At 39.7% G+C, this 21,623-nt stretch overlaps 1 protein-coding gene across 2 annotated transcripts; it reads left to right on the top strand.

Moving 5' to 3' along the window:
• Nucleotides 1-1,473: 1,473 nt before the first annotated feature.
• Nucleotides 1,474-18,857, top strand: tent4a (terminal nucleotidyltransferase 4A). 2 transcript variants are annotated; one of them, XM_015056040.1, is made up of 13 exons: nt 1,474-4,417; nt 6,445-6,568; nt 9,348-9,394; nt 9,492-9,612; nt 11,272-11,379; nt 13,326-13,454; nt 13,971-14,184; nt 14,629-14,755; nt 14,838-14,941; nt 15,029-15,213; nt 16,364-16,522; nt 16,708-16,881; nt 18,576-18,857. In XM_015056040.1, the coding sequence occupies exons 1-13, from the start codon at nt 3,594-3,596 to the stop codon at nt 18,729-18,731; spliced, it is 2,472 nt and encodes an 823-aa protein (XP_014911526.1). In that variant the 5' UTR covers nt 1,474-3,593; the 3' UTR covers nt 18,732-18,857. The 2 variants fall into 2 exon arrangements, with proteins under 2 accessions (XP_014911526.1, XP_014911527.1); XM_015056041.1 differs by having other exon boundaries at nt 1,486-4,417; nt 16,708-16,761.
• Nucleotides 18,858-21,623: the final 2,766 nt, after the last annotated feature.

Below are 21,623 nucleotides of genomic sequence, written 5' to 3'. Positions count from 1 at the left end.
TTAAGTTGAGACATTTTTTTATAATTTTTTTTATGATGAATCTTTATGTTCACTAAGAGATATTTTCCTGAAAGGCTGGAATTAGATGTATTTACCACAAACACAGCTACTTCCTACAACTTATTTTTAATAACTTACCACAAACAACTAAGTTAGCTGCAAAGTACTACGTTATTTTTTACATCTGGAACATCTGGGATTCAAACGTCCCACAAATTTACAGTAAATTTAATTAAATTTGCACAGATGACAGAATAAATAAAAATCCTTTGATAATTTTATAAATTTATTTCTTAATCATTGAAATAAATCCTGTGGTTCTGTCATAAGTACCTATTACTAAAAGTTAAAAAAAAGTACCTAATGTCTGATATATTTTTTAATTTTTATGACTAATTGTTTGAGTCATGACTTTTCATTTTTACATAATAGCGACCTACAATTGATAGTCTTATATTCCACTTTGTGACATTAAATTGTCCAGTCGGGGCAGATTTTAACTTTCATAAAGCTTTCAGTGCAGCATTTCATTAAAATACTAATCAATAGTCTAGTTTGGTTTGAAACCTGCATTTAAAAGATAAAAATTGACATTCTCAATGTTAATGTCAATAACAAAATCCTTTCTTTTTATGACAAAAATAAAGCTCTTTAGATGAAAAGTCTTCATTATGTCTACAGATACCTGTTAATATTAACATTGGTGTAAAATATGCTTCCTGTCTAGGTTGAAGTAAGCATTTGCATATGTAAAAAAAAAGGGAACAAAATGTTCTTCTACTAATACGTGAGCAATTATTCGTGCCTGTAGAGGGCACTATTGAGCAGACTTAAATTTCTCAGCTTCTTTGTCTTGTGTTGTTTTTATCTTCAATCTATCCATTTTATGATGGATAAAAAGCAGTCTAGAATAAAAAAAATGATATGTATAAACATCTGGAAAATTTCTTCTCTTTGTGTTTGTAAAGGATCTCTTACTATGCTCCCTTCTATAAAAGATGAGTGTAAGATAGAGCAGCCATTTGAAAGCAATAACCTTCTCAGGCTACTCTGTCACTTTGAAGCTTGTGTTTTGACTTGATTTCCGCTGGCTTACAGTGTGAGTGAGGAGTTGTGTACATCACTGAGTATGCTACAGCTACATTATATCTTAGCTGACACATGGCTTCCCTTAGGGGGGTTTCCTTGACGGGGTCACATGCTGCACATGAGTAACACAGACTGAGGCTGGAAATTATGCGAATGGACCCTCTCCTCTCTCTCACTCCTTTTTTGCACGCGTACACAATGTTTTTGCTTCGCCTTACCCAGCAACTCTGTGGCACTTTAGAGCTTTAAAGGTTTGGAGAGAGCAGCACCTAGGATGATCCACATCATCTTTTAAAACAAAAAACAAAACAAACAAAAAAAAGGATGTAACAATAAACAGAGAGGAAGAAATTCCTGTTACACTAACACAGCAAAAACACACAGTGCCTCACAAAAGAATTCATGGTGAAGCAATTTACTCTCATTAGAATGAAAGATTATGAAACAACAGCAAACCTGCCAAGACATTTAAATAGCTTAGACTTTTTTTTTTTTTTGAAGAAGAAGAATTTAGAAATTGAACCACTTGACTTACATGCAAATACTAATAAGTGTGACACACTACTTCCTGGTAAGTTCGAAATGTAGTTGAAACTCAAAAATTGTGGGTACAAATCGTAAGAATTTGTAGCCTCAAACAATGGCTGCTTGGGCGTCGCCATATTGGAATCCCAACAACTCAAAGAATGTTAATGGGGTGTTCCATTTGTAGTCAAAGGCAACAAATCCCAGCTCTCCAGTTGGAAAGAAATCATTCAGAATGCTCCTCAAAGTCGGACTTCCCACTTGGCCAGAGAGTCAATTTTGAGATCCAACATGGCCGCTCCTAGCATCAACAATAGCAAGCTGTGGTGGAAACATGTTTATTTTATAAGACACACTTGTACTGCGTCTATAATCAATGTTACCTGTAGCTCCGGCAACTGTAAAAGAACCAATTAAAACTGGTGTTTGCATGAGGAAGTATGTCTTAAGATGAAGTTTCTAAGATGTTCTACAAACAATGGTGACTTGGGTGTCGCCATATTGGAATATCAACTACTCTCACTCCTCCCAGTATGCTAACAGTGTGCTCTGTTTGTAGTGAGGACTTGGAAATCAGCTGGAATGCTCCCGAAATCGGAATTCCCATTCAAAAAGTCAAAGAAATCTCAATCGACAATTTTGAGATCAAATATGGCCGCTTCCAGGTTCAGCAGTAGTAAGCTGTGCTGGAAACATGTTTATTTTACAAGACTACAAGCATATTTAGAATGAATGTTACCTGTAGCTCCAGCAACAATAAGCTAAACAAATTAAAAGTGTTTGCTAATGGAAAATACAGCTTAAAGCAATCTTTGTAAGAGGTGGTACAAACAGTGACTACTTGGGCGTCGCCATATTGGAATCCCGACTTCTCCCTGTATGCTAGCTGGAATGATGGTTAACTCGGGTGTGACGTCATTCCCAGCTTCAACTTCCGAGATAAATGGAACCAGCGTCACACTTCTCATGCCTTGATTTAACACACCATTACCATGTTTACTCCACAATAAAACATGGTAATGGTGGCATTATGCTGTTGTTTTTCAGTGGGAACCATAAAGAAGGTCAAAGTTGATGAACATGGAAGGAGCAAAATGCAAATTTGTATTTATACAGATTTTTAAATGTATATGTAATTTCCTTGTTAAATAAAATAAGAAGGAGATACATAAAGGTTGGAAGTCTGAATATTTTAAAGAGGTCTGAATACTTTTGGAAGGTACGTTCTGGGGAGATTTTCTTCTGTTTTCCTGCAGCAGCCTGGAGGCTTTTTTATCCCACATATCAATTTAGCAGCTGCTAAATAGCAATTTGTATGATCAGAATTCCGTCTCTACAACTTAAACGTGTGATTACATGTTCTAGGACAGCAATTTGTGGTTAGGGTGCCAATATTTGTCAGTCCTGATGAAAGATTTAAACCCTGTTATGGCATACAGAGGGGGATCCCTGTAGCTTCCCTTCCATGCGCCCCCTACTGGTGATAGCCGGAAAATTTAAATCCCGGTTTCATCGAACTCGTTGAACTTCCAGAAAACTGCTAAAAAAAATCAACTGCTCGCTCGCTGTAAACCCTACATTTATCAAATAAAATGTCGTATGTTTCTGTTGTCATATTCTTCATTCGTTCGACTGTGAGGAGTTTAAAAAAAAAAAAAAAAGAGGAGGAGTGGGTGGATGGGGGCACAGTCATTTAAAAAAGGGAAAAAAACTGAGCAGAGCGCATGCGCTTGATTTGAAGAGAATACGCCATATTGAATTCCCGTAGGAATCACGGCATTCTTGCAGCTACGAGGGCCAGTTTATTAATGGTCCGAAATTGATTTCATGTTTTTATTCCGCCTTGTTCTGTGACACCGAATAGATCAGCGAGTCTCGTCGGAACCGGTACAGCGGCGCAGATTCAAAACGGGCTCGCTAACGACAGGTTACTTGTCGGGGGAGTGGGGGGTGGGGGGTTTACCAGGCAGAGGAGTTGAATGGATCCGAGGGTAGCTTGGATTCAGCCGGAGCAGAAAGGACCTGCGAACGCCTTATGGATGCAAATCTGGGAGACCTCTCAGGGAGTACGGACGCTCTCCGCTCACACTCGGAACCACAGCCGGTGTGTGAGTTATGCGGCTTTGATGGCTTTGAATAATGTGGCGGCCGCGGCGGCATCGTGCAAGAGCGCCTGCAGCCCGAGCAACGGGAACGTTACAGGCAGCCTGAGTAACGGCAGCAGCCATCACAGCATCATGAACTGCCCCGCACGCAGCGGCGGCGGCGCGGCCACCTCCACACAAGGGACACCGGCGACCAACGGGACCGCACAAAGCTCCCTCCCGATGGCGAACGAGCCGAGCGGGGCCAAAATCCCGATCCCGAAGACGGGCTCCGTCTCCTCGTTGTCCTCGCAGGAGTCGGGGACAGAGAGTCCCGTTTCCAGCAGCTCGTTTCCCGAGAGGACTTTGGGTGGAAACGTGAGGGGCGACTTCAACAAGATCGTCGGCGGCGCCGGTCTGCTCCTCGGGTTGAACGACGTCGCGGAAAACAACGCGAACCTGTACCATCAGCAACATCAGCGCAGCCCGGAGGAGCATCCGGCTTTTAATTTGCAGCAGATCTGCGCGAAGCAGCATCAGGTCCACCACTCTGCCGTGCCCGTTAATCACACACACAATCTCCACCCGGGACGGAGGAAAAGTGACAACAAGGAGAGTACCTATGGGATGAATTACCTGCTTTCGAACTGCACTAATGGGAATCATGTGAACAATTGGACGCCGTGGAAAAAGAAGAAATACAGCTCAGGAGTGCTTGGGTGAGTTGCTTTAAGGATTCAAAATAGAGTAACGTCTGTCTTTCTGTCGTTGCTTTCAAGTGTCCGACATTCAGGATTTTTTTTTAAACTTAGGTTTTAGTGAATAGTTGTATTCAAAATATGAAAGCTCAAAAAACAGTGGAGTACTTTTAGGGATGTCCGTTTAATCCTTTCTTTTATTTATTTATTTTTTTATGCTTTCTTCCCGTTGGCTGGCTGGCTAGTCTACTGCCGTTGAATTGTCCACTTGGTCCCTACGTAGTGTCCTACGTAGCTCACTTTGTAGTTTTGTTGTTGTTTTCTAAGAATTTATTGCTGCTAAAGTTGAGCAGGAAAGTTTGTGATATTATCAGTAAATGTCAATTACAGCATTTTTAAGACTTGTGTTGTCGCATATAAACCATAGATACCGCCCTAAGTGTGTCCCAAATTTCGAAATGCAGAGCAAGGCGCGATAGAGTGAGTGATCTAGGAAACAATTGGTACGCAGCCATGGACAGGAACCGGAAGTGTCCTGATTTGTTTACTGGGATGTTTGAAAGGATTAAGTGTTGTATTTAAATGTACAATTATGAATATATATTTTTAGATTCTCTATGGATACTTCAGTAAGACATGGAAAAAATTCTCAAACATGCCAGAAGTAATAACTTATATTGGTTGATTTTTAAGTTTCGTGATAAGTTTTAAAGTCTGTGCATAACTATAATTTTATTTTAAGGAATTCAAAAAATAAATGACAAGATAGCCATCACTGTAGAGTATTTTTTAATTATTATTTTTTTTCCTTCCCATTGGCAAGTTAGCTTGCTCTCTGCTGTTATATAGCTACAATTGTTCTCCTGTCCTACCCAGTGGGTTATAGTTTTCACTACAAACTATAACCAGACATTTTTAACTGATGCATGCAAGGAGGAATATCTTTTATTAGGGTTGCATAGCAAATAAAAATGTATAGCAAGTAAAGGATGCAGTCAAATTATAAGTAATAGTAATATTTTGATATAAAAGGCTGTCAGTCAAAAACTGCAACTGATTAGCTTGTTTTCTGCTGTTATATTGCTAAAAGGAAGCAGAAGCAGTATTCCAATTGTTTGCTGACTTGCTATGCAGTACACTATATATATAATGTATAACTGTTTTTCCTCGTAGGGTTGAAGAAAACTTGTTTAGAAAGATTTAAACCTGTTCTACTGAGGCTAAATGAAAGCAGACTGCATATTATATTTTAGACAGACAGACTGATAGAAACTTTATTCTGTCTATTTTGAGCACAGTTGTGGAAATGTGTTGTTGCTGCTTATTATTTTTATGACGTTCAAGTGAAAATGAAAAGATGTACATAATTTAAATGAGGAAAAATTGGCTTTCTGTTTGACGTACATTTATGGTTTGATAGTCGGAGGTGCTGCACATCTTGAAGCATGAATTTTTCTAAAAAGTTTAAAAGTTGCTAATAAAAATTGCCTTACAAATAACACATCATGTAGGGCTGGGATTAAACAAAAACTACTGATATCTTTGTTACAGATGAAATTAATTACAGCCTCCGACATAGAGGATCTCTGTTTTTCTTTCTTTTTTTTTTAATGAGTAGCTGCTCTGAGAAGGGTTTGGTAGTACGAGGACAGAAAACAAGGCGGAGGTTTTATCCCTGGAAGCTGTCGAGTTTTTTGCTGTCCCTGCTGCCATACCAGCGTGAGAAACCTGCGTGACCAAATGCTGCTCCTTTCTGCAGTCTCATCCTGTATGCTGTGACACGCTCGCCCGGCAGAAAGCTGGATGTCGTTAAAGAGAGCGGTGCTCCCAACTGTAAGCAGCTTGAGCGAGACGTACAGTAATGCAGCAACATTTGGGCCTAAAATATGCAGAGACCTGTTTCACGTACTCCCTTTTAGTTATAGGTATAATCTAACACTGAGTGCTATGACGCTGTGACATTATTGTATGAGGGAAAACAATTCCAGCAGCGTATGGTTTCTACGATTTCTGGGCGAATGATGATCCTGGGTTTTGTTCTTCCTCAGACTCCACGAAGAGGTGATGGACTTTTACAACTTCATGTCCCCGCGACCTGAAGAGGCAGCTATGAGGAAGGAGGTGGTGAAGCGAATAGAGATGATCATCAAGGAGCTGTGGCCTACTGCGGATGTAAGATCCATGAGTTCACCAGCGCCTCCTCTGAAGCTCGGATCTGTCCGAGTCGGGTCCGTTTTGAAAAGTGTCGTTAACTCTCTCAATTCTTTGTTTTCTGCAACATGGAATTGTAAGGGTTGTGTTTCTATATTTTCCTTCAGCGATTTGGAAAGGAACCAGAGTTTAAAATGGGCTTATAGGGCAGTAGCCCAGGGCCGCAATGTTTAGGGGGTAGCCCATTAATTTTTTTTTTTATAATGATTGCATTATTTGGATTGTTTTTTTTATATATATATAAAACTCATAGGGTGATAACGTATACATTTTATTAATACTTTCAAGTTTCAAATTTAATTTGAATTTTAAAACATCAACAAAAACTCAAAAATAATTATGGATTTTCAATTTTAAACTATTTTTCTGTTCTGTTTTTTTTTTTTTAAATATGTAAACAAAATATTGTTTTGAAATTGTACATTGTGTAAAGAAGCATTTTAATTGAGTTGTGTAAGGAATGCAGGACTGGCACAATTAATCAAATGAATCCTGATTAATCGATTGAAATAATCGTCAACTAACCTTAGAATGATGATGTGTGATCCTTATGGAACTTTGACCTTTACCCTTAGCTCTGAAATGTCCTGAAGCCTGCCAATATTTTCTTATCCAGCATGTTCCCCAGCTGGTTGGAAGCTCAGGAAGATCAAACGGAGAAAGTTTGCTCAGTCCTCCTGGTATCTGCTAAAAGTCCTTCTCGCTCACAGACCCGTCTCAACATGTCTAAAAATAATACCGTTTCCTTTGAAATAGCTTTTTACATCTGTGTGATTCTTCTGACTAGCATGATCCACACCATCTGCGCTGACTTTGACTCTTTTTACTGAGTTGAAATCTTTTCCACTGAAGAGAACCCGTTGATGCTTAGCTTGCTGCGTTCACTGATCAGAAAAATATCTGATTTTATTTGAGTTTCTAACCAGTCAACGACCTGGACAGGTAACCAGACAGGATCTCGGTACGTCTCTGCAGCATATGCTACCGATCAGATCAAATTATCGACAATATGTCAATAAACAACCACTTTGTCAGCTTTGAATTTACCGACAAAGGGTTTGAATGTAAAGTCCTTTCTGTCTGTTTTTATTAAACCCAAATGACCAGAACTGGACAAGAATCTGGAGCTGAGTAGACCTAAAACCCAATAACCACAGAATTGTCATATGAAATCAATACATCTAAAAACGCCTCAACAATTCCTGTTCATAAAGTCATTTTCTGAGAGAATAGTTCTTAATTTAAATATGTAAGAGTCCCTAGTGGTGACTGGTGGTATTACACAACAAATCATGTCTTATCTGCCTCAAATGCAACTAAACAGTGTCGAATCAAATTTGTTCTTGCTCCAGTTGTCAAAAATCTGTTCTTTTACTTCAGATTTAAGTGTTTATATTAATAAATAAATTCTTAAATGGTTTAAGGAAATAACCTAATTTCGTAAAATAATTGTGTTACAATTACATTTTGATGACCTTCTTCAGAATATGTTCATATGTATCTGAACATTTTATTCAGAATGTCTGCGTATCCTTAACAAAACTCTTAAATTCATGCATTTAAAAAGTTATCTTAAAAAAGTAATGTTTTAAATTCATTAAAATAATGCATGTCAGCCTTAAAATCGTTAATCACAGGTCTTTTGTTTTGACAGGACTTTTTTTAATCCCATATTTACATCTATGTAGTTTTTTTGTTATTTGTTTCTTGTTGGACTTTTCTGTCAGGCAGCAGTTTGAGACTACTCAGACATCTTAATTACGTCTTGAGGCTTCCGGTAACAAGCAGCTAATGTATGCCTACTAGTTACTGGCAGCTAGCTAGCAACTTGCTAGCTCTTTGCGTCTATCATGGGTGATGACTCGACAAATGACAGCGACGCACAAAAGTCACCACCACACAGGAGGCGATAACGGCAAAAGTCTTCAACATTTAACATTTTTTTGTCTCGTCGCAAGCTCACATGCATAGAGGGAAAAATTTCACATGCCTGAATATTATTGGTCGCTTTTCTGGCGAAGGGCAAACTATTTCCTCATCGGTCCATAGGGATTGAATCAGCCATCTCTGATGTTCATTTTTGTTCAGTATGGCGTTTGAAAACGTCTTAAAAAGTCGTATATTTGACTTGCTGAATCCTGCAGGTACCCTGTTATACTGTTATAATACAACCTTATAACATTTCCTCTTTAAAGTGCTAATTACTTATATGTAGAAGCAGAGGGGTCACGCAGTGCAGGAAGACTGATGTCATTTCCCCGCTTGTTACTTAACGGCATAAAGTACGAGCGGCGGTGATTCATTGGCTGCCAGCATTTCCCACTTCCACTGTGAGCCACATTGTTAGATAAATGGACTCAAGTCCCCGCATTTGTTCCAGCTTCCCTTTTTTTTTACATCCCAGCCTGTTATTTCAGGCCCGTCCCCGTGCCGCTGCCTTGTCGCGTTTAACAGAAGGAAAGGGAAAGAACTTCATTCTGCTTCCTTTCAAGAGCTTTCACTTCAACTCCCCTCCATAAAGCCCCAGCCTTTTGTTTCCAAACCTTTTGTGTGCTTCATTTGGCTGCTGTATACTCACCTTGGCAAGGCTTTACGTCTCCTGAGTGGAACCCAGAAATGCCTTTGTCAATGGCACTTTGCAGACATTCAACTGACATCATGCCTTAAAAATATGTCACCTAAAAAGATGTGGTTATCTTCAGCAGTACTTCAGTAACGTCTCTTGAATCATTTTCACCAGGTTCAGATATTTGGCAGCTTCAGCACGGGGCTCTACCTTCCAACAAGGTAAAGTCCTGCAGAGACAGACTGTCACTTTAAATCCTGCTGTATTGCTTTAATTTAATGCTTGCCGTTATTTATTTATTTCTCCTTTAACCCACAGCGACATTGACCTGGTGGTGTTAGGGAAGTGGGAGCGCCCTCCGCTTCAAGAGCTAGAGCAAGCTCTACGGAAACACAATGTGGCCGAACCTTTCTCCATTAAAGTGCTGGACAAGGCTACAGTAAGTAAAGTGTGGCTTAGATCTTTTAAGTTTTACTCCAGCTCGGTTACATTATTACATTTCCTCTTAAAGATCTTCATGAACATCTAATTGCTGCTATAGCGATAAAGTATGTCGTTAAACGAACAAAAATGACTATTGGAGACTAAAGACTCTCCCCGTCTGTGATTGGTTGTCCATTTTTTTTTCAGTTTAGAAGAACTCGTTCCTATTTTTTCCTACGTTTCTGATAATGATAGAGCAATAATTGGACTCATTTCCAGGGAATGCTCATAGGGATCAGGACTTCCAGGGGTCAGAACCTGTGAACCTTGTCAAAGACTTTTCACATATTCTCTAACGGCTACGATTTCTGCCTCAGGCTGTTAAATGACTGTTAAATCTGTATTACTGCACATACTTTACCATTCACTCCCTCACAGATTTGTTCTGGGGTACTTTTCTGTCACCCCGATATTTCTGATCAACGAGCAAGTTATAATGTCAGACAAAGACTGAATAAAAATAAAAAGCAATTTTAATTATGGTAACTATTTATTCTTGAGGGAGCGAGGGGGGCGGAAAGCTGTCCTGATTGAATAAATAACCAGTGGTGGCCTCTGCTAGCTAAAAAGTTAGCTGGACTAACCCTAAAGCGCTCTGCTGACATTTTAGCGCTATGCTAAAGCGCTAACTTAAATTCAAATTATTTCTGCGCTTAGGACTGCAACCCTTGGGCACAATTTTAATTTTGACATCATTTGCATATTCTAGAATGGTCTTGGATATGGTATTTATGTTTATATTTTGTTCATATTTTATTTGTTTGAAATAAAGTCATTAGTGGGGAGAGAACGTAAGGAGGGGAAACAGAACTGCTACATAAACATTCTTCACCTGCTTCAAAATAAGACCATGAATATAAAAATCTAATGACTGATTAGATTTTTATATTCAGTCATGAATAATTAATTAACTCAATTAGCGCATTAGCAAAAATCTGATAACTAAAACTTTATTTAACTTTTACTAAACAGTAACAGTTTAGTAAATTTGTCCATAAAAAGTAACTTAAGGGAAGCTAAGTGTGCGAAACGTTTTGAAAGCTAGCTAACGCGCTAAATGAAAAATTAACTCGATTAGCGCATTAGCAAACTAGCGCAGGTGAGCTGTAACATCCTGCTTTGTCAATTCTTGACTGAAATAATAACAAACAACATTGTCTTATGCTAATTCTACTTGCGGCTACTTATTCTGGCTAAACAAGTTAAGGAAACTCTCGGAACAGTTTAGGAAAAAGGCACTGACCTCTTTCGGTCTTCAGTTACAATGTTTTGACTCGGCCAACATGTAGGAACCCTGAGGTCAGAGACTGTTCCCCTCTGCCATTATTTCCCTCCATTGTGTTAAAGCCAGAGCCATCTTTCCACGGCTAATCGTAATTTGTTCAACAGCTTGGGTGGGAGGGCTCACACTAACAATATAGCAGCATTTCTGCAAGCGGGCACATATTAATATCCTGTGGTATTTGCACAGAACCCCGGCAAACTGCCAGAATGCTGCATTTCCCTCTTAATTGCCACAGTAAAACAGTTCATGGTTTAGTTTTTCTCCGCCTCGGTGTGGGACACAAAATGTCGTTTAACACCTTCTGGTTTTTTTCTTAAATCTCTCTTGCAGGTGCCGATCATCAAGCTGACTGACCAAGAGACCGAGGTCAAGGTGGACATCAGTTTTAACATGAAAAGCGGGGTGAAGGCGGCAAGCTTCATTAAAGACTACTTAAAGGTTGTCGACGACTCGGATTCGCACATAAATGCGAGACGCAAGTTCACTGCGAGTGTCTCCGGCTAAATCAGATCAATGGCCAACCCAGAATACACACAGCTGGAGGGACAGAGCTGGAAAAGGTCATGTAGATGTATTAAAATAGACATAAAAAACCACGCAAGTCACATAATTATAGTTCTTATTTCAGCGTTTAAGTAGAACTTTGGAAATTCCTTCTTTGACTCACTGAGCAGTCCGAGTCGTTCACTCCAGTCGAGCTGGCTCATCTCTGTTTAAACGACAAGAAGATTTAAAAAAAAAAAAAACGCTAATTAGGATTGGGTTGTCGAAATCTCTTCATCTGCCTGGAGTTTTCTTACCTCTTGGCTCTGAAGGAATTCCTGCTGAAGGTGGATCTGTAGCCGTGTCAGTCACAGCTATTGGCTAATGAGGGGAAAGGAATGTCTGCAGCTTATGTTCCAGCAAGCTGTCGGATCCGTTCTTTCGCCCGCCGCTGGTTTGCACCTTGTTTACTCTCTCGTCGTGCGGGAATGCGTGTCGCAGCCTGAGAGGCCTGGGCCTTCAGCATCACTCAGCGTCAAGCTCGGCGAGCGCCGAGTGACGATGATGGCTCATCTTCTCATGCGAGGTGTTCAGGGAAGGAGGTGCAGCACCAGGTGTCTCCGCATGCTAACAAAGCAAAGCGAGCTCTTGTCCCATCATGAGGTCATACTTGTGATTCCCCTTCCTCAGCCTATCTGTTTCAGAGGCATCTGTTTTTTTTTGGGGGGGGGGGTTTTTTGTGGATAGCCGTTATTAAACGTCAAGTATTTGTGTAATGGAAGCTGGAGCAAAGGCTTCTTAGCTTCAGTACCTTAGAGAAAGCTTTAATTATATCTTTCATATGAGTCGTTTAGCTTCCAAAGGAAAATAGGAAAAGTTGCTTTTCTGATTAACATGAAACTGATGCTACACAAATCCTCTATCTGCATTGGGCTACATTTATGCATATTATTAGTCAACAATGTTTACTGTTGTCACCTTCCTAAAATAAGTCCAAGTAAGATTAAGTTATTTCTTGCCAAAAAAAAGGTAACTTTTGGATCAACTCTGGTCTCTCCAGCTTTTTGTCTCGTTAAAAGTATTGAAAAGACATAAACTTCTTTTTAAAACCTTTGCTACTTGAGATCCATTTTAAAATTCAACAAGCTAAAAGATCACACTTGATTTTTTCCCCTAAGATTAGGCACAGATGGCAAACCGGTAGCAAAGATTGCTATCTGTGCCTAATCTTAGGGGAAAAAATCAAGTGTGATCTTTTAGCTTGTTGAATTTTAAAATGGATCTCAAATTTGTAGGCACAACCTGAGAAGTTGGGACTTGAAAAGTCCTATTGATGCAGTTGTAGATATATTTAATTTTCAAATTATTCTAGCTATGTGAAGCTTTTCTAACTGGAGTAGATGTGAAGATTTCACCTTTCATCAATATCTTTAATTTATGCTGCTAAAATAGGAAAACCTAAATTCTTGGTTCAAATTAGGGTGCACCAATCGCAGTTTTTTGGCTGATTACCGATCTTTAAAAAGCCTGACCTGCTGATTCTGATATTGACTGATGCTGATTGTTTCTTTTATCTCAAAACCTGCTACATATATCAACAAAGTTGGTTGCAGAACTTCTAAAATTAAAAAAATTGGGGCCAATTTATCAGTGCACTCCTAGTTTGAATCTGTCGGGTAGAAATGAACTGCATAATATTTTATCCTCTCACTTAAAACACAACGGCAACATTTCCTACTTCTGTAATAAAATAACAATTTAATTATTTCTGTTCCAATAGTATGTGATTTTAGCCTGTACAAGCAGAGTGTGACTCTGTGCTTTTAATTCCCGACTTGTTCTTCCTTCCTCTCAGTTAACCGACAGGTTTCTCATTGTTTGTGTTTTGTCGTCTCTTACAGAAGTATCCTGTGCTGCCTTACTTGATCTTTGTGCTGAAGCAGTTTCTGCTGCAGAGGGATCTGAACGAAGTCTTCACTGGGGGCATTAGCTCTTACAGCCTCATCCTTATGGTCATCAGTTTCCTACAGGTACTGTTGTATAAGCTTTCAGGGCAGCCCCCGTTAGTGGTACCCCTATGTTAAAAGCCTTTAAATAAATTCCTATTTTATAAAGTGTCATATGTTGAAAAATGTAGGGAGAAAAATAGTTTCTTTCCATCATAGTGTAGTATTTCAGAGACCCTTAATGTCTATGAAATCCAGTGTTTGTCATTATGTCCCATGTGGTCAGTCTGTGTTGCTCTGTGCCTTCCTCCTCTCCAAAGGAAACCTTATTAGAAATTAGGGACGCATGATATATTGAGATCACCATAGTGAGTCTTTTTTTTTTTTTTTTTTACATATCAGTTTCAGTCCAACATGTAAAACTGGACTGGTATTAACAACCGAAGTTCAAAATTATTTTCCCTCTGAACAAATCTTAAATTTATGGTTATGTAAAGGCTTTTTACCCTTCTTCTTCTTTTGGAGTTTCTACTCTCTATGATTAGTAGAAGTTATGTAGAAATGTTAAGACGTGACGTATAAAAATATTTTCTGCCTCAGCTCCATCCACGCATCGACGCCAGAGACCCCAACCAGAACCTAGGCGTGTTGCTGATCGAGTTCTTCGAGTTGTACGGCCGCCATTTCAACTACTTGAAAACAGGGATCCGCATCTCAAACGGAGGTGCGTACGTTACCAAAGAGGAAGTGATGAAGACCATGACAAACGGATACACCCCATCCATGCTCTGCATAGAGGACCCACTGCTTCCAGGTGAGCAACTCGATCCAACTCAGACTCTTTAAGGCTTGTGCATTTCTTTTGCAGTGTCGGTCTTAAATTCCATTCATAATGGTGTTAAAGTCTTAAATTGGAGTTGGTGAAACCTGCAGAAACTCAGTCTCTCAGCTGCTAATTTTCAGACCTTTGCGGAAGTAGATGAGATCAGAATGAAGAAAATCTGAGCGTTTTATCAGTCGTAGTGCTGTGATTGATTTTATAATTATGTTGTGCACTGCAAACCTATTTGAGAGGTCCAATTCATAGTAACACTGAATCCTTGGACAGTAAAATTCGGATAACAAAATCAGAGGGGAAAACGTATCTTGCCCAAATGTTTTCTTTACTTTAACGGCACATCAATAAATAATATCCCAATTCCTCTCAAGCAAAACTATGAAACGATGTAACATTCAGTTTTGTTTTCTTCCCACGTAGGTAACGACGTGGGGAGGGGTTCTTATGGCGCCATGCACGTCAAGCAGGTGTTTGACTACGCCTACACGGTCCTCAGTCACGCCGTGACGCCGCTCGCCAAGTCCTACCCCAACAAAGACTGCGAGAGGTGAGGATTCAGCCGAGAAGTGTTTGTTATTCCACGGATCAGAGCGAGACGCTCATTTCAAAATGTCCGTCTTACTCCACAGCACACTGGGGAGGATAATAAGATTAACCCAAGAAGTCATTGAATACAGAGAGTGGATTATTAAGAAGTGGGGAGGCAAGGACTCACCACAGACAGACAACAGAGGTAGCATCAGGCTTCCGGAGAGCATCTTGAAGATGATGTCACAGACTTCTTCTGTTTGTGCGAATCATCGCTTATGTTTTCTTGTAGCGTCTTCTCCCAAGGAGCCCGTTTCAGAGCAGGAGTCCTGTGTGCTGGGTGGTGGTGTTGTAGGTCCTGAGGATCAGCAGAGGGACTCTGCTTCACCTCACAGCGCAGACTCTCCCATGTCCATCTCCAGCCCCAAGCAGCACTCATCGGCCTCATCCGTTTCCTCGCTGTCTGGCTCCGACAACGTAAGACACACCTTTCATGATGCTGCTTTTTTTTTTTTTTTTTTAAATGAATGCTGCAAAGCCTCATTCAGTTCAGTGTTGATTAATGGATTATTTGATTAAAGTTGGTTCCATTCGATTAGCTTGTAACGTCTGCCAGTGTTGTAGTTTGGCCTCCATCCAGAAGAGGGCACCGCTGTTCATCCTTAAGCAAATAAAGCAACAGAAATCAAAATGGCAGAGGAATTAAGACCGGATTAAAGAAACTGTCTGAACAGAGTTCGGTGTGGGAGGCAAAATGAACTTTATGCGGTTCTGTTTGGAAATATAAACACTCGAACAAGTTCCTCAAGTTTCACCTTAATGGTGCTTCATACAGCCGAGCGCCGACCTCTCATTTAGGAATTAATGTTGCGCTTTGAAGGTGAGGACAAGATGTCAGAAAAGCAGAGAGCGTAACAGAGAAAAAAATGTAACAAGATTCATGAAATAAACATGAAGCCAATAAGCAAGGTTGATTTTTGAAGGCTGTCGTTGGTTAATGCTCTACATGGAGTGAAGTTTTACCATTCCTTCAAGAGCAACAACTGTAAACTGGTTCATTATCAAACAAAGCTCCTTCCAGAAAAAAAATTCTAGAAATATTTTTCAGCACAGATGGGAGAATAAAATTTAAAACAAATCTGTGTGCGTACAACTTTTATACAGTTTTCAGTTTCTATATGTGGAGTGAATTCTTTCTGTTCATGGATATTAAGTAGGTCAAACATTTTATTTTTTTCATCTTTTATTTTTCTATTCTGCAACCTAAGAGGTTCCTGTTTTCTTATGTTTTGTAAATATGTTTAAGTTTAATAGTGTGAGAAAACCACATTTTTCTGTTTATTCAGTTGGCATTTAATACAACAGAAACAAAATGATGTAAGAAAATTCTAATTTAAAAAAATAATTCAGCATAATATGAAAAATTTTGCCCTTTATGGAAAGACGGTTGGTTGTCTTGATAGGAGAGAAAACTCAGGTTTCTGGGAAAATGGCCTCTTATCTTTCAATTGATAACAATCAATCAACTTTAGACAAACTCGACAATAGAACATTTACATTCCGAAAAAGATTTATTCTCCCTGACAGCTTTTTTTTTTTAATGTTTGTTTGTTTGTTTTTTTGCCAGGACTCTGACTCAGCGTTGCCATACACCCTCCCTCCTCCGACCCTGTCGGCGTACGCGTCGTTCCCGGCGCTTGGCCTCGCCCTGCAGCCAAGCATCCACCTGGGCACCGGAAAGCACGGCATGGGAGGACGCCATCTGCTGCTTCCTCCGGGTTCACAGGTAGGCCGCAAGCCTTCTTTCCTTCAGCTAAATATGGCACACTTGAATCTCAAAAACACTATTACTACTGGTTGGAAAAAATCAAGACGAAAAATCTTTCAAATTATAAACGTATATATTTTTTAAATAGCTTATTTAAATATATTTTCTATAGAAAACCCAGTGTCGTCCTGTTTGCTCTCCAGGCTCACGTCTCGCTGCCCAGCGGTCTAGCAATGCACTCCATGCCTGACAGACAGGTGTGTATGGACACCGGGCTCCCCTCCTTCTACCACATGCCCCCCCCAGTCCATGCTCATACCCCCGCCCCCTCCAGCCCCCAGCCTCCGCTCAGCCCCCACTCCAGCCACACACACAAGGTAGGCGCCGGATGCTGCAAACGCTCTCATGCACCACATCAAGGGAAACCTTGTCTCTCACTCATCCTTTATTTGTCCGTCTTTTACAAGTTCCAGCCATTTTTGCTTTTTATTTCGTTTCTTTTTCTCGCATTCGGTTCACACAAACCTGTTTCTTTTCAGCAGCAAGTAACGCTGGCACTGCAGGTGAGATATTCAGCTGTAAAACTGGATGTTTGAGTCTTTGTGATTTTCCCCATAAAATATCCAGACTTGTGCTTCTTAAGAAGACCGCAGAGCAATTCTGCAAATTCATGCACCCATCTTTGCAACAGATGCTGAGCTTTACTTGGCAGGTCTGCTTGCACATTTTCCCCATTGGCTGTCCCGTTCAAGGTTAGCACAGAGTCAATATGAGCCGATACATTCCTGCTACGCCCTGCTCACACAATTCTGACCAGAATTAAAGTTTTGCTCTCTCTTTTTTTCTGGATGCTACTTGCTTGCTGTAGACACCAGCGGTGTCCAAACGTTTTGCACCATAGGGCAAAATCATAAGGTTAACTTTTTTTCTTTTTAACACTAAATTTTATTTTATTTTTCTCTGTTTCATTGAAATATTGCATGTTTAATTTGTTGTTGAGCAAGTAATGAGAAAATAACTAATTATGATAAGTGTAAAAAAGGATTTGACAAGTTTGCCTTAATTTGAAGAAAAGGTGTATATTTTAATAACCTTTTGGGTGCGATGTTTCGCATTTCTTTCGGTTGTACATGTTTTTAGTATGTTCTGTGCAACATGAGTTTGCTTGTGTAATAGGTAGTTGCGTTTCCATTACAAATGTGCACATTTATATCAATAGTCTGCTAAATTTGAAAAACAATCTGCAGTGTTTCTATTGGATAAGAAAATAGATTAAAGTCACAGGATAAGTTATTAAAAATCTTCGCGGTGACAAATCTAAACACAACCTGAGCTATGTTCTTATTTTGCTGCATACAAACTGATATGAGGCAAAAAAAAAAGTGTTTGTTACTGTTTTGCAAAAAACCCTGCACCAATTTCAATCTAGCAGGTGGAAAAAACTTACCAAAACTTAAAAAAAATATATTGTATTATGTTTCTAATTTAAATGTAGAAATTGGAATTACAGAAATAAATTTGCTTAATAGAAACATGCCAATTTTAGGAAAAAAAAAACTCTCATTATAATGGAAAACACCGCAACTGCAACATCATTATTTATTTTATTTTTTTTTTTACTTTTGCGGAACACTGCTAAAGTTTTTTTGCACATTTGTATTGTAAACGTAACTAATAATGTATTTAAAGTGTTTATTTTTGTTCATTTTGATGATTGCTTCCTTAGTTAATGAAATTCAAAATCCAAAAAAAGATTACATCTCTGCAGAACCCACACATGCTGGACACAAACTTGGGCTCCTGCTACAGAAACATGGCTGTTTGTCGTACAGTTTTAGTCAGCTACTCTCCTAAGCAAAATAATCGTATTTGCACAACCTGCCTTTCTTTTTCTTTCTTTTTTTTCTCTTCTTCATGTATTTAAAAACAGCTGCGCATGCAGTGCTCTTGATATGGAAGACAAATTCCTTGTTTGTGAACACAAACACAAGCTGAATCTGATTATCAGCTTTGTGATTTTAAGGTAACTCCTTGTGTCCCCCTCTGTGTTTTTCCTTTAATTCGTCCCCAGAGTGGAACGAAGTTCAACGTGAAGGGCTTCCACAACCCGCCGCCGGTGAACGGAGCCGCACTGGCTAACCGCGGACACACACATGCGCAGTACCACCGCAACTCGTGGACACGGCGCAGGAAGAGGGACAGCCTGCCCGTCAGCCTCAGCAGATAGAAACCACTGCTTCTTCCTCTTTAACCTTTTCTCCCTCTTTTTTTTTTTTTCTTTTTTTCTTTTTTGGTCTCCCCAACTTGACACCCCTAAACGGGACGGACGGACAGAAAGAGGGATCAGAGACCAGCTGTTTTCCCTTTTTTTCCCGCGGAGCAGCAGCCCTTTAGATCCGTATCCTCCTCCGCTCTTCCTCTTCTTTTTCGTTTCAGTATTATGTTCCTGTCAGTGTTGTCCCTTTTTTTTTTTTTTTTTTTGTCGCTTCCGGCGGTGACGGCACTACCAGCTTCACTTGACCTCGCTCTCCAACCCTTTCGGCAAAGCCGCTTGTGGTTTGGTGTTACACTTTGTTCTTTTTTCTTATGTTTTTTTCCCACACACTTAAGCCGTTTTCTTTTTTTGTTTGTTTGTTTGTTTGGTGCAATAATGTTTTTTTCTTTTCAAAATTAAAGCTGTTATTTAATTGTGTGTGTGTATATGTAAAGGCATTTTTATATTTTTATTTTTGTAGTTGTAAAATGTTGTTTACAAAGCGTCTCCCCGGGCAACATCTGTGGAGGCTTAGAGCGTGCATCTCTGTAGGTGACAAAGTTGGGATGGACCTGACTTTAAACTTTAAACCCCGCCCCCTCCTCCTTTTTCTTTTTCTTTTTTCTTCAAGTGTGTTAATCTTTATTTGGCATCAATGTGGAGGTCAAAGAAAGCTTTGATTGCAATATTGTCCGTTTTTCATCCTACTTCCCATTGAGTTTCAACCTCGAAGTTTTGTCGATGTGATAAGATTGTGCATATCCTCCTTCCACTAAATCTTTTACACCGGGGAAAAAGGGAGGGCAGGCGGGATTAGGAAATGCTTCAGCTCAGCTTACTTGAATTTAAAGATCAAGAGTCTCAGTAATAGATATAAATCAGTGCAGACCGACAATATTAAGACGCTCAGCAATGAGGTTTTCTCCTTTTTGGAACAAATGGGGGGAGAAAACAAAAAGAAAGAGGAGATGGGAAGGCGAGACCTGATGGAAGTTAGTTCTTCCTGAACCAAGAACTCTTAAGAAAGGGAATTATATTTTGATTCCATTCAGGAATCTGGTGTATATTTAATTGCCAGGTACTTCCGCTAATTGTTTGCAATGCCTTTCTTTGTGTTTACTCGGAGTGTGTGTCCGTTTTCTGCGAACACACACACACACATACACACACACATGCATACGCTCAAACAGGTCTGTGGAAGACTGAGCAGAACTGGTGTTATTACTATGCAAAAGGATTCCTCTTGATTATCGTGTCAACCGTTGTACGTTCCCATGACTACACCGCTTTGGACTGACGCTCAGGCTCGAGCCAACTCATGTGAACTCCGCCCCACCCCCACCTATTTTTTTTTTTTTTTTTTTTAAATGAAGGCCCTTACGTGTTCTGAAGTCTATAGTTTTCTACATATGTCATAAATACGGACTGGGGAGAGTGGTGTTTATGCCAGCGACTAAGTCTTGGGTTGGTGTAGTGTGTGACGTAGTTAAAAAAAAAAAAATGTGTGTGAGAAATTGAGAATTTTTGACTTGCCAATGCAGGTTTTTAAAAAAAAAAAAAAAAAAAAAAAATAAAAAAAAAAAAAAAAAAAAAACCTCCGGTAGTGCGCCCAGAGAGCGGCTTGCTCTCTGGCAGCGGCACTTTCAACAAAAGGGGTCGCCAAAGTGGTCCGAAAAACAATCTTGAGTTTTTACTGAGATTTTTTTCCTTCAGCACTGTTGAAACTATTTATTTATATGTTCTTGTTTCAAAGAAAGCTCAGCAACTCTAATCTTTCGGTCAAAACTGCATCTGGCGTCCTGTTTTTGTTACATTTAACCAAAAGTTTAAAGGAAAAAAAAAAATTAAAAATCACAATAATGCGTTTTTTTTGTCATGCATTCAGGGTGGAAATCGAAGGTGGTTCAGATGTTTCTGGCTACAGATAAAATAGGTAGAGATGAAGTGGATGTGATTGACTAGTCGTCCACTCTGAACCTGGAATGAAATCGGTGAAGGAAGGCGCCTTCGCTGGGTTAGAGTTGTGAGTTATCTCTGGAAGTCTGTATGGATTCAGATTCTGTGCATCTCAGCGGTCCGAGGAGACTTGCTCTTCTGCGCTTCCCTCCTCCTCACGCCCCCGGTGGTCTGTAGGACGTTTAACGAGTCTTATTCAGATTTTTCCTCATCGTCCTCACTTGTTCAGATTGGAGTTTTAAGGAAAAAGGCGAGCAGGAATGAAGAGGCACGGAGCGTCGCCTGGGTCGCTGAGATTTACGTGTTGACGCAATGTAATATTCCCCGTCCCTCCATTGTGACACAATGAGGGATTTTAAACTGGTGACCTGCAGCCCATCACTAGCCTTGTCAGTTCATGTCACCCTCCGATTGGACACTCGTCTATCAGTGACCAGAGGGAACCATTGCCAAGCTTTTCTCTTTTTTTTTTGTTGACATTTTTATGTAAATATATTTTTTTCTATTTTATTTTTTAAATAAACATTTTAAAACTGCCAGTTTCTTGTTTGTGTTTTGTATGTAAAGGGTTTACAATACTACTGTCTTGATGCAAGTACTTTATTAAAAACCTTTCTACTGTTTTGACATTAGATCCAGCTAAACTTTTTCCTGTTTGAGGTCATTTATGTTTACTGAAGCTACTTTTTTTGTTCTTTATTTTGTACCACAGTACTTAGGTCAAATGTTTAGGGTAACCATAACAACTTCCTGACATATTATTCAGGTGGATGCGAAAACATAAATCGGCGGCCCCCCAAACCCCCCGAAGGAAGGTACATAAGGGTGAAGGAGCGTAGAAAACATACGGTCGCTCATATGGATAGAGCAGTGTTGTTGTACTCGAAGTTGGTCTTGGTCTTAAGACCA

Source organism: Poecilia latipinna, unplaced genomic scaffold, assembly GCF_001443285.1.
Source record: "Poecilia latipinna isolate Pla-1442-1.1 unplaced genomic scaffold, P_latipinna-1.0 Scaffold1350, whole genome shotgun sequence".
NCBI lineage: Eukaryota > Metazoa > Chordata > Actinopteri > Cyprinodontiformes > Poeciliidae > Poecilia > Poecilia latipinna.
Note: the sequence above shows the minus strand (reverse complement) of the source record. Positions and strands in the feature narration are given on the sequence as shown.

Bases quoted from the DNA above. Each gene is read 5' to 3' on its own strand.
- tent4a (XM_015056040.1), top strand. From the start codon at position 3,594: ATGGATCCGAGGGTAGCTTGGATTCAGCCGGAGCAGAAAGGACCTGCG. The intron at 6,569-9,347 runs GTAAGATCCATG...CATTTTCACCAG, and splicing joins AGCTGTGGCCTACTGCGGAT to GTTCAGATATTTGGCAGCTT. The intron at 14,942-15,028 runs GTAGCATCAGGC...GTTTTCTTGTAG, and splicing joins ACCACAGACAGACAACAGAG to CGTCTTCTCCCAAGGAGCCC.